At 47.4% G+C, this 16,306-nt stretch overlaps 1 protein-coding gene across 3 annotated transcripts in view; it reads right to left on the bottom strand.

Moving 5' to 3' along the window:
• Positions 1 to 2,243: 2,243 nt before the first annotated feature.
• The window catches only part of LOC122550348 (uncharacterized), a 113,854-nt gene continuing 99,791 nt past the window's right edge, over positions 2,244 to 16,306 (bottom strand). For 2 of the 3 annotated variants that reach the window (XM_087987677.1, XM_087987679.1), the window contains 4 exons: positions 13,747 to 13,931; positions 12,223 to 12,440; positions 3,791 to 3,844; positions 2,244 to 3,065 (listed from right to left, as the gene is read on the bottom strand). In XM_087987677.1, coding sequence (XP_087843803.1) covers positions 2,996 to 3,065; positions 3,791 to 3,844; positions 12,223 to 12,440; positions 13,747 to 13,931 — 527 coding nt within the window. In that variant the 3' untranslated portion in view covers positions 2,244 to 2,995. Of the gene's footprint in view, positions 3,066 to 3,790; positions 3,845 to 9,486; positions 11,181 to 12,222; positions 12,441 to 13,746; positions 13,932 to 16,306 lie in introns of those variants that run through there. The other variant, XM_087987678.1, reaches the window with a different exon arrangement.

The following is a 16,306-nucleotide window of genomic DNA, read 5'->3' as shown; positions in this document are numbered from 1 at the left end:
CACCAGGTTTATTTGGAAGCTCTAGCTTTTGAGGCGCTAGCTCTTCCATCAGGTGGTTGTAGAATAGGACAGAATTTATAGCAAGGGGTTAATGTCATGGAGCTGTAGTGATCTATTAAACAATTTAGATTAAGTCTTTCATCTTTTAGAATGGGATATGCTAGTTTTGGTTCTTTAATATGTAAATCCCAGAACTCCTTTTAAATTACATTCTGAACATAGCTTCAGCTTTCCCAACAATAGGTGTCATCTCAGCTCAGACAATGCATTAAAGGTGTTCCATTTCTAAAGTGGAACTTACAGAATCTTACATGGATTTATGCAGTTTTTGAGAAAAATAAAATGCAATTCTGCAAATACAAATTCACCTTACATGCACTCATACAGACCCTCTCTCATACGCACAAACATGCACATTCCCCCTGCACTCACCCTCTCACAGGCTTAAACCCCATCACACACACACTCTTTCACATGCACTCACACCCACATGCCTGCACATGCGCACCTAAGTTTATGGGGTGAATTTGTATTTGCAGAATTGCATTTATTCTGCTCAAAAACTGCATAAATCCATGTAAGATTCTGTAAGTCCCACTTTAGAAATGGAACCAGTCTGAATCAATGCTGGGACACAGACTTTAACCTGATTTGGAGGTGCTGGTGTTGGACTGGGGTGTACAAAGTTAAAAATCACACAACACCAGGTTATAGTCCAACAGGTTTAATTGGAAGCACTAGTTTTCGGAGCGCCGCTCCTTCATCAGATGATAGTGGAGGGACGCTCTGAAAGCTAGTATGCTTCCAATTAAACCTGTTGGACTATAATCTGGTGTTGTGAGATTTTAGACTTTAACCTCACACCTTTAATGCTTTGTCTCAGTTGAGATGACACCTATTGTTGGGAAAGCTGAAGCTATTTTGAGAATGTAACTTAAAAGGAGTTCTGGAATTTACATATTAAATAACCAAAACTAGCATATCCCATTCTAAAAGATGAAAGACTTAATCTAAATGTGTTTAATATATGGAAGTGAACATGCAGAGGGTGGTGTTCCCATGTATCTACTACCCTTGTGTTTATAGATGGAAGTGGTCGTGGGTTTGGAAGATGCCGTCTAAGGACCTTTGGTGAATTTCTGCAGTACAATTTTGAGATAGTACATACAGTTGCTACTGAGTGTCAGTGGTGGAGGTGCCTAAATATAGTGGCTACAAGTATAGATCAGAGACTAGGAATCCTGTTTCCTTACATCCCGACTCCCGAAAGCCTGTCCATAATGTACAAGGCACAAGTCAGGAGTGATGGAATACCTAGAACATAGAACAGTACAGGCCTTTCGAAGTTGTACCGGCCTTTTAGATTAGATTACTTACAGTGTGGAAAAAGGCCCTTTGGCCCAACAAGTCCACACCAACCCGCCGAAGCACAACCCACCCAGACCCATTCCCCTACATTTACCCCTTCACCTAACACTACGGGCAATTTAGCATGGCCAATTCACCTGACCTGCACATCTTTGGACCTGGAGGAAACCCACGCAGACACTGGGAGAATGTGCAAACTCCACACAGAAAGTCGCCTGAGGCGGGAATTTATCCTACTCTAAGATCTGCATACCCTTCATTGTACTATCTTCAATGTATCTATTCAAGAGTCACTTAAACGTCCCTAATGTCTCTGACTCTACTACCATCACTGGCAGTGCATTCCACACACCCACCACACTCTGTGTAAAGAATCTACTTCTGACATCTCCCCTACACCTTCCCCCAAATTAAAATTATGTCCCCTTGTGATAGCCATTTCCACACTGGGGAAAGGCTATCCACTCTATCTATGACTCTCAACATCTTGTACACCTTTATCAAGTTGCCTTTCATCCTTCTTTGCACCAATGAGAAAAGCCCTAGCTCCCTCAACCTTTCTTCTAAGATTTGTCCTCCAGTCCAGGCAGTATCCTGGTAAATCTCCTCTACATCCTCTTTAAAGCTTTCACATCCTTCCTATAATGAGGCGACAGAACTGAACATAATATTCCAAGTGTGATCTAACCAGGGCTCTATAGACCTGCAGCATAGCCTCACAGCTCTTAAACTTGACCCCCTACAAATGAAAGGCACAAAGCAGCAAATAATCTTTGGTTCAATAAATTCCAACCATTGTCATCTCAGTTACAGACAAAGTCTAAAACAGAACCAGCAGCATCAATTAGTGAAATAATTCATAAACCTCGCTTGAACAGTGGTAAATCAGCCTCTGTTGTAATTTAGGAAGCAAGCCTGCCAATTTGTGCACAGCAAGATCCCACACACACCAACACGATAATGATCAAAGGGATTTCTTTTTAAAAATATCTTGCTCTTAAACATAGTGGCTGTGGGATTATTACAATTACCTTAAGGCAGACAGGACACAAAATAGTGCAGACATCTGTAACCACCTCCCTCCAGGGAAGTGACACTCACTCACTCCAAGGACCTGCTGTTCATTTTAACAAGTGCAAATTCAAACAACCAATCAATACAAAAAAATCAGAGAACTCCAAACTGGGAGAGTGGAGTTTTTTTTTCTAGCAGTTTTAAATGATTGGAAGCTGGGTTTCCACTCACGAATTAATCAGTCTCATTCAGCCACTGCCGATCATATAAACTGGAGCTCAGATGAACACAACCTCAGGTCAAACCATCCCGGACCTGCAAAGATTTGCGTCAAAAGGTTTGTTGCGGAGTTTCTCAGAACGGCACTGAGATCAGGCAACAACGATATTGGAAAGCCTATGACAGCAGAATTACACAGAGTGAAGATCACTCAAGCCAACAGCAGCAGCAGCACGGTACAACTTGACAGCTTGGGGGATGTGAACGCTGTGCAATAGGAACAGGTCTGAGAAGGTTTATATGCAGCAAGCTGACAACTAGCAGACAGAGGTCAGACCAGAGAGCAGTCTGGTCATCTGTTCTGAACATCAATCCCAGCTCCCCAATTAGCCAGTCAATGATTCTCAAACTCCACACTTTTGGTCTTCTCCAGGCGTTCCTGCTTTAACACAGGTGGTTGGGATCTGCAGAGAGAGACAAAATTAAAATCAGGAAAGACGTCTACAACAATTCCTGAAATTAACCCAATCTGACCCCTATCTGAGCTCACTGTTGCCATTCATACAACCACAGCAGCATGGTCAACAATTCACATACCATCCCAGTAGCTCATGGGTTCAGTTTCTTCAGAAAATAGATCACAAAAGTCCAGTGATACACACAGTCTGAACAATGAGGGAGCGCCGCACTGTCGGAGGGTCAGCGTTCAGGGAGCGCAGCACTGTCGGAGGGTCAGCGTTCAGGGAGTGCCGCACTGTCGGAGGGTCAGCGCTGCACTGTTGGAGAGATAAGACCCTGCCTGCCTTAAAGTGGTTGTGATAATCCCACAGCCACTATCTTTAACATCAAGGTATTTTTGTCCTGTGGCCTGACCAATAGTCATTCCTCTGATCACCATCACGCTGTGCGTGGGATCTTGCTGTGCACACAGTGATGGAGTGTTTCCTACAAACAGTGAATGTATTTCTAAAGTACTCAGGGAGATACTGGGGACCTGTAAGGTGCTACAGAAACATAAATCTGATACTTGCTTTCGATTCAAGATTTGAAAACCTTTCGCTTATGGATTGCTCTGGATCTCCTGCTGGAAAAAAACTGAAAGCTGAGCCTCTGGATGGAGGCCTGAGGGAGGGTAGTACAGGATTCCTCCGGGATAATGGGTCTTGGCCCACAGTCAGTCAGCGCTTACCTGTCAATCCAATCCTGGGAGAAGCCAGAACCCTGCTCCTGCGTATTCTCCTTCCTGAGAGGATGAAAAAGATGGGAAGGTAAACCACTCACTGGATAATTGTTGTTTTAAACAGTGACATATTGCGAACTAGCCCAGCCCACTGCCCACACCCCCGCCTCTCTCAGGCAGATACCAGGATTGCTGGAGGGTTGGAGGGGTTTCCCCAGCATTGAACACCCATCTAAAACAGTGAACCATCACAGATTATCACAAGAATTAAGGTGCACAAAGGACAGCTATTCGCAACTGAAATCTCAAAAACCTACATTTTTTAGCCACTCCCTATGTGTTCAGCACTTCGTGCCCAGTCCATGACCAAATGCAAGAAGATCTGGGCTATATCCAGACTTGGGCTGACAAGTGGCAAGCAACATGCACTGCACAAAAATGCCAGGCTGTGACCATCACCAATAGGAGACAATCTAACCAGCAGCCCTTCACACTCAATGGTGTTACTATCACTAAATCCCACACTAACACCACCCTGGGGAGTACCATTGTCCAGAAAATCAACTGGGCCCACCACATAAAGACAGTGGCTACGACACAAAGTCAGAGGTTAGGAGATTCACCTCTGTTACTCCCCAAAGCCTCCCCAGACTGTCTACAAGGGACAAGTCAGGAGTGTGATGGAATATTCTCTGCTTGTTACAATATCGGACCTGACCAATAAATTTGTTACGATCTGGCGGAAGATCAGCAAGTCGTTGATTTTAGGTTGATAACGTGAGACCTCCAAAATACTGAGAGCAAAGCTACAAGATTCCAGTTGTGAACAAAATCATCAATTATACCAAAACCTATAACAGCAATACAATCCACAATATGTAGGCCATTCAGCCCCTCCTGCCTGTGCCACCATTTAATACAATCCCCACTGATCTCATCTCAACCTCAATTCCATTTTCCTGCCCGCTCTCCATAATCTTCAATTGGTTACTCATTAAAACTCGGTCTACCTCTTTAAACTGGCTCAATGACCCAGCATCCACACCACAGATTCACAATCCTTTAACTTCTCCTCATCTAATTTAAATCTGTTACCTATTATCCTTAAACTATGTCCTCCCTTTCTATTGTGATGTTTGAGGAAACATCCATTCGATGTCTACTTTGTCAAACCCCTTTAGTATTTTATCATTGTTCTAAACTCCAGAGAGTATTGCCCTCAAACTCTCAATCTCTCTTCATAAGGCAAGCCTTTCATCTCTCAAAGTAATCCAGTGAACCTCCCCAACTACCTTCTTCCTCATGTAAGGGAACTAAAACAGTATTCCAGATGCAGTCTCACCAATGCCTTGTACCAATGGAAAAATCCTCTCTAAACAACTTATATTCTAACATCCAGAATTAACATGAGGCAACGGTAGATAACAAACAATGATCAAACAGCCCACAAAGCATATTTGATAAACAGATCCTACAGATATCTTAGCAACTCACCCCAGATGTTAGTGATACTGTGGGTCATTAAATCTAATTAAAACTTGACAAGGGATTCCATCCCTTTATTTAATGACCTGGCCTTGAAGCTCCCTCAACAGCCACTCCATCCGGGAGCGCCTGAACATCTGCTCACATTCTGGTGGTTAATCTTCTTCTCTGGGACTATATCTCTCTTGGTGACCCGGTGCAATGGAAATCACCTCTATCAATGTCGGCAAAACTAAAGAACTGATCATTGACTTTAGAAAGAGGAGGAAGGGGACATACTCCCATCTACATCAACAGAGCTGAGGTCGAGAGGATGGAGAGTGTCAGGTCCCTCAGAGTGACAATAACTGACACAACCTGTCCTGGACCTCCCAGATAAATGCGATGGTCAAGAAGGCACAACAATGCCTCTTCTTCCTCCGTAGGCTCAGGAAATGTACCAAGTCCAGAAGGACCCTCACCAACTTCTACAGATGCACCATTGAGAGCATAGTGTCCGTGTGTATAACAGCCTGGTACGGCAACTGCTCTGCTCAGGACCGTAAGAAACTGGTGTGCACAATCAGACCATCACGGACGCACACACTAAACAACCCCATCTCCCTGCGGCCGACCATTTCAACTGTCCCTCCCACTGGGCGTCCTGGGCCACCTCCACTGCCAAATCCAAGCCACCCAACACCTGGAGGAAGGATAACTCATCTTCCACCTCAGGATCCTTCAATCACTTGGCATCGACATTGACTTCACTGGTTGGGAGGGAGTTGCTTGTCCCCTTCCCCCACCCACCTCATCCCAGATCCACGCTCCGACTCGGCACCTCCCTCTTGAGCTGTCCATCTTCCTTCCTACGTATCTACTCCACACACTCCACTGACCCTATCACAAACTTCACCCACCTGCATCGACCTATCACCTTCCCAGCTACCACCCCCCCAATCCCCCATTTATCTCTTAGCTCCCTTCCGCACACCCCCCAACATTCCTGATAAAGGGCTTATGCTCAAAGCATCCACTTTCCTGCTCCTCGGATGCTGTGCTTTTCCAGCGCAACACTTTTCGACTCTGACTCTCCAGCATCTGCAGTCCTCACTTTCTCTGATTTTCACATATGCCTGAGATCCCCCACCCAGAGTACATTCTGTGCTCTTGCCGTCCTGAATGCTTCATCTAGGTGTTGCTCAACATGGGGGAGTACCGATTTATCAGCGGAGGAGGATGGTTCATGGTAATCCTTGTCCATGTTTAACCTAAAGCCAAGAGACCTCATGAGGTCTGGAGTCAACGATGAGGACTCTCAGAGCAACTCCCTCCCAACCGTATCCCACTGTGCCATGTCGCCCCACCCCCCACCCCCATTGATTAAATGACCACGTAAGTATAGAGGGTAAGAAAGTGGCACTGAGAGGGAAGAGCTGTGTGACTGCTGTCAATAAACCCCACTCAAAGGAACCAGAGCCTGGAATGCAGTTCACTGGGATCCTACCCAACACTGCCAGCTCCTTCAATAGTCACTCCCCCCACCATCAATACACTGTGACAGCTGAAAGTCCTTCTATAAGAACTAACTCACCCAGGCTTCTTATAGAGCACCTTCCAAACCAGCAACTTCCAGCACAGAGCAGTAGCTACATGGGAACACCACGGTCTGCACACTCCCCTCAGAGCCGCTCACTATCCAGACGTGGAAATATATTGCTGTTCCCTAAGTGTCGCTGGGTCACAATCCAGGAACTGGAGGATTGCACTGGCTGGTGGTAGCAGCTCACCATCACCTTCTCAAGAGCAAGGCCCCAGCTCCTTGCTGGATCTCTCCAATTATTCCCAGTCTCATGCTGCATAGCTGGATCACTCCTTACACCTGAAATACGTATCCACTTTGTTCCCTGGTCAGTTAGTTAATATCTGTCCCCTGGTTAGCCCCTGCAGTGGATTCAACATTTTTGGATTTTCAGAAGGCATTGAGAGAGGATTGCGCAACTAAGTTAACTTGGTTTTTGTCTGCCCATAGCTATATCCCTCAGAGACTCTGTCATCCTCACTGCTGGCCTTTGCCCCGATTTAGGTCATCCACCAACTCTCCTCATTCCAGATTATAAATAACTGTGGCCCCAGCACTGATTCCTGAGGCACTCCACTAGTTTCATGTTGCCTTCCTGAAAGTGCCCCCGTTATTCCGACCCTCTGTTTTGTATTATTTAGCCAATCCTCTATCCATCCTCTATGCTCAACATCACGGGCTCTACTCTTACAAGCAGTCTCATGTGTGATCACTTATCAAAACGCCTTCTGAAAATACAAATATATTACATCCAGTATTTCCCCATTATTGATCCTGCTTGTTAACTCCTCAACGAATTCCAATAAATGTGTCAGGCATGATTTCCTCTTTGTGAAGCCACGCTGACCCTGCTGGATTATATTATATACATCTCAATGCTCTGCTATTACATCCTTTATAATAGACCCTAACATTTCTCAATAACACACGTGAAGCTAACTGGCCTTTGGTTTGCCTGCATTTTTATGTAAAGGTGTTCCATTGGCAGTTTTCCAATCACAGAACATATAGCATAGAAGACTACAACGCAGTACAGGCCCTACGGCCCTCAATGTTGTGCTGAACATTTATCACAATCTAAGATCAACCTAACCTCCACACCCTCAATTTACTGATGTCCATGTGCTTGTCCAGCAGTCACTTAAATGTCCCTATTGTCCCTGACTCTACCACCACTGGCAGTGCATTCCACTCACCCACCAGTCTCTGTGTAAAGAACCGACCTCTGACACCTCCCCTATACCTTCCCTCCAATCACCATAAAATTAAGAGCCTTCGTGACAGCTATTTCTGCCCTGGGGAAAGGTCTCTGGCTATCTACTCTATCAATGCCTCTCATTACCTTGTATATCTCTATGCAGTCACCTCTCCTTCTGTCCTCCAGTGTGGAAAGCCCTAGCTCACTCAACCTCTCTTCATAAAATAAGCCCTACAATCCAGGCAACATCCTGGTAAATCTCCTCTGTACCGTCTCGAAAGCATCTACATCCTTCCTATAATGAGACAACCAGAACTGGTCAGATATTCCAAGAGTGGTCTAACCAGGGTTTCATAGAGCTGCAGCATAACATTGCGGCTCTTAAACTCAATCTCCTTGTTAATCATATGCCTTCTTAACAACCCTATCAACTTGGGTGGCAACGTTCAGGGATCTATGTATGTGGATCCCAAGATCCTGCTGTTCCTCCACACTGCCAAGAATCCTGTCTTTACCTATATTCAGCACTGAAATCCAACCTTGCAAAATGAATCACTTCGCATTTATCCAGGTTGAACTCCACCTGCCACTTCTCAGCCCAGCTCTGCATCCTCTCAATGTCTTGTTAGAGTCAGAGATGTACAGCACGGAAACAGACCCTTCGGTCCAACTCGTCCATGCTGACCAGATATCCTAACCTAACCTAATCCTATTTGCTAGCATTTAGCCCATATGCCTCCAAACCCTTCCTATTCATATACCCACCCTGATGCCTTTTAAATGTTGCAATTGTACCAGCCTCCACCACTGCCTCTGGCAGCTCATCTCATACATGTACCACCCTCTGCATGAAAACGTTGCCCCTTGGGTCTCTTTTATATCTTTCCCCTCTCACCCTAAACCTATGCCCATTAGTTCTGGATTCATCCATGGAAAAGACTTTGTCTATTTACCCTATTACATGCCCCTCATAATTTTGTAAACTTCTATAAGGTCACCCCCTCAGCCTCCGACGCTCCAGGGAAAAGAGCCCCAGCCTATTCAGCCTCTCCCTATAGCTCAGATCCTCCAAACCTTGCAACATCCTTGTAAATCTTTTCTGAATCCTTTCAAGTTTCACAACATCCTTCTGATAGGAAGGAGACCAGAATTGCACACAATATCCCAACAATGGCATAACCAATGTCTTGTACAGCCGCAACATGACCTCCCTATTCCTGTACTCAATACTCTGACCAATAAAGGAAAGCATACCCAATGTCTTCTTCACTATCCTATCTACCTGTGACTCCATCTTCAAGGAGCTATGAACCTGCACTCCAAGGTCTCTTTGTTCAGCAACACTCCCTAGGACCTTACCATTAAGTGTATAAGTCCTGCTAAGATTTGCTTTCCCAAAATGCAGCACCTCGCATTTATCTGAATTAAACTCCATCTGCCACTTCTCAGCCCATTGGCCCATCTGGTCCAGATCCTGTTGTAATCTGAGGTAACCCTCTTTGCTATCCACTACACCTCCAATTTTGTGTCATCTGCAAACTTACTAACTGTACCTCTTATGCTCGCATCCAATCATTTATGTAAATGACAAAAAGTAGAGGACCCAGCACCGATCCTTGTGGCACTCCACTGGTCACAGGCCTCCAGTCTGAAAAACAACCCTCCACCACCACCCTCTGTCTTCTACCTTTGAGCTAGTTCTGTATCCAAATGGCTAGTTCGCCCTGTATTCTGTGAGACCTAACCTTGCTAACTAGTCTCCCATTGTCGACGCCTTACTAAAGTCCATATAGATCACATCTACCACTCTGCCCTCATCAATCCTCTTTGTTACTTCTTCAAAAATTTCAATCAAGTTTGAGACACGATTTCCCATGCACAAAGCCATGTTGACTATCCCTAATCAGTCCCTGCCTTTCCAAATACATGTACATCCTGTCCCTCAGGATTCTCTCCAACAACTTGCCCACCACCGAGGTCAGGCTCACTGGCCTATAGTTCCCTGGCTTGTCCTTACCACCCTTCTTAAACAGTGGCACCACGTTTGCCAACCTCCAGTCTTCTGGCACCTCACCTGTGACTATCGATGATACAAGAGGCCCAGCACTCACTTCCCTAGCTTCCCACAGAATTCTTGGGTACACCTGATCAGGTCCTGGGGATTTATTCACCTTTACGCATTTCAAGACATCCAGCACTTTCTCCTCTGTAATATGGACATTTTTTCAAGATGTCACCATCTATTCCCCTACATTCTATATCTTCCATGTCCTTTCCCACAGTAAACATGATGCGAAATACTCATTAAACATGTTGTAGTCTGCAACAGCCCTCCACACTACCTAAAACACCACTGACTTTTGTGTCATTGGCAAACTTACTAACAGACCCTTCCACATCTTCATCCAAGTCATTTATGAAAACAACAAAGAGCAAAGGCCCAAAAACAAATCCCTGCGGGACACCTCTGGTCACTGAGCTCCAGGTGGAATACTTTCCATCTAATACCACTCACTGTCTTCTTTCAGCCAGCCAATTCTGTATCCAGACAGCCAAATTTCCCAAATCCTTTGGGACTTTGCCAGAATCTAAAGACTCCTGGAAGATTACGAACACTGCATCCACAATGTCTGTGGCTACTTTCTTTTAATATCCTCGGATGCAAACCATGTGCTGAGAGACTTCTCGGATCTTGGTGAGGAATTTGAAAGGTTAATGGAAACAAGGCAGGGATGTGGGACTACTTTTTCAAGGATTCACCAAAAAGGGCAGACTGGCCTTTCACTGCATTATAGTTGGTAGGGTCCTGAAAGCTAATTTGTTTGTAAAGAGATGTTGCAACTTTTGCAACATGACAGATTGCATGGATATAAGTTAGCTCACTGAGCTGGAAGGTTTGTTTTCAGCTGTTTTGTCACCATGACGAGGTAACATTATCAGCAAGAGTCTCTGGTGAAGCACTGGTGGTATGTCCTGCCTCTCTATTTATAGGGCTTGGTTTCTTAAGGGGGTGATCTCATTTCCATTTTTTTTTCAAGGGAAGGTAGATAGGATCTAAGTTGATGTGTTTATTGGAGTTCTGGTTAGAATGCCAGGCTTGTAGGATTCCTCATGTGTGTCTTCGTTTCGCCTGTCTACTGCTTTCAAACCAGCGTCTACAGAAAAACAAACACAGACCAAATACTTAACTTCAGCAGCAATCATCCCAATACCCACTAACGCAGCTGCACCAAGACATTATTTCAATGAGCTACATAACAGCAGCACCCAAGAACTACAAACAGCAGAAAAATATCTATACAACATTTTTAAGAAAAACAGGTACCTGATAAACACAATCTGCAATTCCTCAGAAACAAACCTAAACAAGCAGACACAACCCAACCAAAAACTATAGCCACGTAACCTTACATCAAAGACATCTCAGAAATGACTTCCAGACTACTCCCACCCCTTGGCATCATGGTAGCCCACAAACCCACCAACACACTTAAACAGTGACTTATGAACCTAAAGGATCCATTAGATACCACCAGCAAAACTAACGTCATTTACAAGATACCATGCAAGAACTATAGTAAAACACTACATCGGACAAATTAGCAGGAAACCTGCCACCAGGATACACGAACTAGCCACCAAATGTCCCGACTCACTCTCACTAGTTCCCATACATATAGACAAAGGAGGAGGCCACTTTGACTGGGACAACACACACATCCCTAGGACAGGCGAAACAAAGACACGCACGAGAATTCCTACAGGCCTGGCATTCTAACCAGAACTCCATCAATAAACACATCGATTTAAACCCCATCTACCTTCCCTAGAAGAGAAGAACTGGAAATGACATCACCCACGAAGAAACCAAATAAAGAGAGAGGTGGGACATAGCACCAGCACCTCACTGATGATGTTACCTAGTCATGGTGACAAAACGTCTGAAAACAAGCCTTCCAGCTCAGCGAGCTAACTTACATACTTATCATCAACCTGAGCTACAAATCTTCTCAAAAATTGCTATGATAGATTGTGGTCTGTTCGCCCAGAGTCCCCCTGTTCTTGTGCCAACTTTAACTGTGCATGTTCTGGGGAACTCGGATCAGTCGATGGGTACAGTTCCGTGATTTGACAGGGCAGCTGGAGCTGGACAGAGGGGGACAGGGAAATACAATGGGAGGACAATCGAGAACTTACTTCAATACTGGGGGCTGTGTTTCAGTCTGGGCCTCATATGAAGCCATTGACCAGTGAGATGGACACAGCAGGCTGGGAGAGACAGTAAACCTGTTGATCTCGATCACATCATCATTCCACTGTCTCTTCCTGGTCTGCTGGCTCACGTTGACAAAGGAACTGGCCAAGTGGAAGGCAGGTTTGGGTCCAGTTTGTGTCCTCACATCCTGCTCCGGTGCCTGTGGAGTGAGAATTCAGAAAGAGTGACAGGTGAATGTACACTGGCCAAACCAGCTGCCTCCCTCAGAGAGCCCAGTAAGAGCCTGGAGACACTACCTTAGGAACACAGTAACATGAACCACAGACAAACAAAGTGAGGGCCAGCCCCAGCTCCCAGGTTTGCAGTTTCAGGACAGCTCCACATTCTCAAAGTGGGATACTCTGTCACCACCCAACTCCCAAGATAGAAACGATGAGTCCACAACCCAGACAGATTCCCCTGAGCAGTCAGGTATACAGTCAGAGGGTCAGCGCTGAGGGGGCGCCGCACTGTCGGAGGGTCAGCGCTGAGGGGGCGCCGCACTGTCGGAGGGTCAGCGCTGAGGGGGCGCCGCACTGTCGGAGGGTCAGCGCTGAGGGGGCGCCGCACTGTCGGAGGGTCAGCGCTGAGGGGGCGCCGCACTGTCGGAGGGTCAGCGCTGAGGGGGCGCCGCACTGTCGGAGGGTCAGCGCTGAGGGGGCGCCGCACTGTCGGAGGGTCAGCGCTGAGGGGGCGCCGCACTGTCGGAGGGTCAGCGCTGAGGGGGCGCCGCACTGTCGGAGGGTCAGCGCTGAGGGGGCGCCGCACTGTCGGAGGGTCAGCGCTGAGGGGGCGCCGCACTGTCGGAGGGTCAGCGCTGAGGGGGCGCCGCACTGTCGGAGGGTCAGCGCTGAGGGGGCGCCGCACTGTCGGAGGGTCAGCGCTGAGGGGGCGCCGCACTGTCGGAGGGTCAGCGCTGAGGGGGCGCCGCACTGTCGGAGGGTCAGCGCTGAGGGGGCGCCGCACTGTCGGAGGGTCAGCGCTGAGGGGGCGCCGCACTGTCGGAGGGTCAGCGCTGAGGGGGCGCCGCACTGTCGGAGGGTCAGCGCTGAGGGGGCGCCGCACTGTCGGAGGGTCAGCGCTGAGGGGGCGCCGCACTGTCGGAGGGTCAGCGCTGAGGGGGCGCCGCACTGTCGGAGGGTCAGCGCTGAGGGGGCGCCGCACTGTCGGAGGGTCAGCGCTGAGGGGGCGCCGCACTGTCGGAGGGTCAGCGCTGAGGGGGCGCCGCACTGTCGGAGGGTCAGCGCTGAGGGGGCGCCGCACTGTCGGAGGGTCAGCGCTGAGTGAGGTATTTTACAGATTAAAGCTCCCTCCTCACTTTCCACATTAATGTCTCGATGCTTTTTATCCTAAGTTTCTATCGTTTCCCCCATCCCTGCAGAACTGTAGCTCTCTCTCGATATGGTAAGGCAGTGTCCTTCTGGTCAGTCCTGCACCCTCAGGTGCCCAGAGGAATCGGGTGTTACCTCGATATCCGTCCCCTGGAAGGTCACTCCGAGAGAGTGCAGCCGCTCCACACCATGATGCAGCTCCAGCTTCCTGAACTCAGTGGATCCTCTGGTCTGACTGCAAACAGCATCCATCCACTCCCCAAACCCGGGGGCTGTTTGTTGCTCATCGAGAATCACAAGCACATCCCATCTGCTGCGTTCTGGGGAGGGGGGAGGTGATAGAGTCATAGAACATAGAACATAGAACATAACAGCGCAGTACAGGCCCTTCGGCCCTTGATGCTGCACCGCCCTGTCATACTAATCTGAAGCCCATCCCACCTGCACTATTCCATGTACGTCCATACGCCTGTCCAATGACGACTTAAATACACTTAAACTTGCCAAATCTACTATCATTGTAGGCAAAGCATTCCATACCCTTACTACTCTGAGTAAAGAAACTACCTCTGACATCTGTCTTATACCTATCTCCTCTCACTTTAAAGTTGTGTCCCCTCGTGTTTGCCATCCCCATACTTGGAAAAAGGCTCTCCCTGTCCACCCTATCTAACCCTCTGATTATCTTGTATGTCTCTATTAAGTCACCTCTCAACCTTCTTCTCTCTAACGAGAACAGCCTCAAGTCCCTCAGCCTTTCCTCGTAAGACCTTCCCTCCATACCAGGCAACATCCTAGTAAATCTCCTCTGCACCCTTTCCAAAGTTTCCACATCCTTCTTATAATGTGGTGACCAGAACTGTACACAGTACTCCAAGTGTGGCCGTACCAGAGCTTTGTACAGCTGCAGCATAACCTCATGGTTCCGGAACTCAATCCCTCTATTAATAAAGGTCAAAACACTGTATGCCTTTTTAACAACCCTGTCAACCTGGGTGGCAACTTTCAGGGATCTGTGTACCTGGACACCGAGATCTCTCTGCTCATCTGCACTCCCAAGAATCTTACCATTAGCCCAGTACTTTGCATTCCGATTACTCCGTCCAAAGTGTATCAGCTCACACTTGTCCACATTAAACTCCATTTGCCACCTCTCAGCCCAGCTCTGCATCCTATCTATGTTGCTCTGCAACCTACTACATCCTTCATCACTATCCACAACTCAACCGACCTTCGTGTCGTCTGCAAATTTACTAACCCACCCTTCTACACCCTCATCCAGGTCATAGAGAGGTACAGCATGGAAACAGACTCTTCAGTCCAACCCGACCAAGCTGACCAGATATCCCAACCCAATCTAGTCCCACCTGCCAGCACCCGACCCATATCCCTCCAAACCCTTCCTATTCATATACCCATCCAAATGCCTCTTAAATGTTGCAATTGTACCAGCCTCTACCACATCCTCTGGCAGCTCATTCCATACACGTACCATTCTCCACGTGAGATAGTTGCCCCTTAGGTCTCTTGTATATCTTTCCCCTCTCACCCTGAACCTATGCCCTCTAGTTCTGGACTCCCCCACCCCAAGGAAAAGACTTTGTCTATGTATCCCATCCATGCCCCTCATGATTTTATAAATCTCGATAAGGTCACCCCTCAGCGTCCGACGCTCCAGGGAAAACAGCCCCAGCCTGTTCAGCCTCTCCCTATAGCTCAAATCCTCCAACCCTGGCAACGTCTTTGTAAATCTTTTCTGAAACCTTTCAAATTGAGGGTGGCACAGTAGCTCAGTGGTTAGCACTGCTGCCTCATACTCCTCTGGTTCAATTCTATCCTCGGGCAACTGTCTGTGTGGAGTTTGAACATTTTGCCTGTGTCTGGGTGGGTTTCCTATGGGTGCTCTGGTTTCCTGCCACAGTACAAAGATGTGCAGGTTAGGGTGGATTGGCCATGCTAAATTGCCCGTAGTGTTCAGGGGTGTGCAGGTTAGGTGCAATAGTCAGGGGTAAATATAGAGTAATGGTTAGGGGAATGGGTCAAGGTGGATTACTCTTCAGAGGGTCGGTGTGGACTTGTTGGGCTGAAGGGCCTGTTTCCACACTGTAGGGATTCTAATTCTAATTCTTTAACATTTCCTACAACAGAGAGATCAGAACTGAATGCAGTATTCTAATAACGGCCTAACCAATGTCCTGTACAGATGCAACATGACCTCAATGCACAGACGAATAAAGGGAAAGACACCAAAGACCTTCATCACCATCCTGTCTACCTGTGTCTCCAGTTTCAAGCAACTATACATGTGAGCCCCAAGGTCTCTTTGCTCAGTAACACCCCCCCAGGACCCAACCATGAACAGCAAACATGTTTGTTTGCCTTTCCAACATGCAATGCCTCACCTTTATCTAAATTAAACTCAATCTGCCACTCAGATCGAGAGAATGCAGGGATTAGAAACTAAGCACAGTTCAAGCCAGCAGAGAACCTGATGGGAGGGCAGGAATACCCCACTCCCAACCCTGCAGAACGCCCATCATTTCCTCTGGAGACGCTAACCCTGAGGGTCTCCCACACTCTTACCCTCTCCCCGAGGACGCCTTAATCACAAACCCCAGCCTGCCACCCATGCCTTCTCAACCAGCCATCACATCCCAGCAGCCGGACCCCTCCTGAACCACCTCCACCCCCCCCC

This window comes from Chiloscyllium plagiosum, unplaced genomic scaffold (assembly GCF_037043375.1).
Source record: "Chiloscyllium plagiosum isolate Xiang-an unplaced genomic scaffold, Cpla_swu_hap1 HiC_scaffold_5, whole genome shotgun sequence".
NCBI lineage: Eukaryota > Metazoa > Chordata > Chondrichthyes > Orectolobiformes > Hemiscylliidae > Chiloscyllium > Chiloscyllium plagiosum.
The sequence above is the reverse complement of the archived record's forward strand: the minus strand, read 5'-3'. Positions and strand labels throughout refer to the sequence as shown.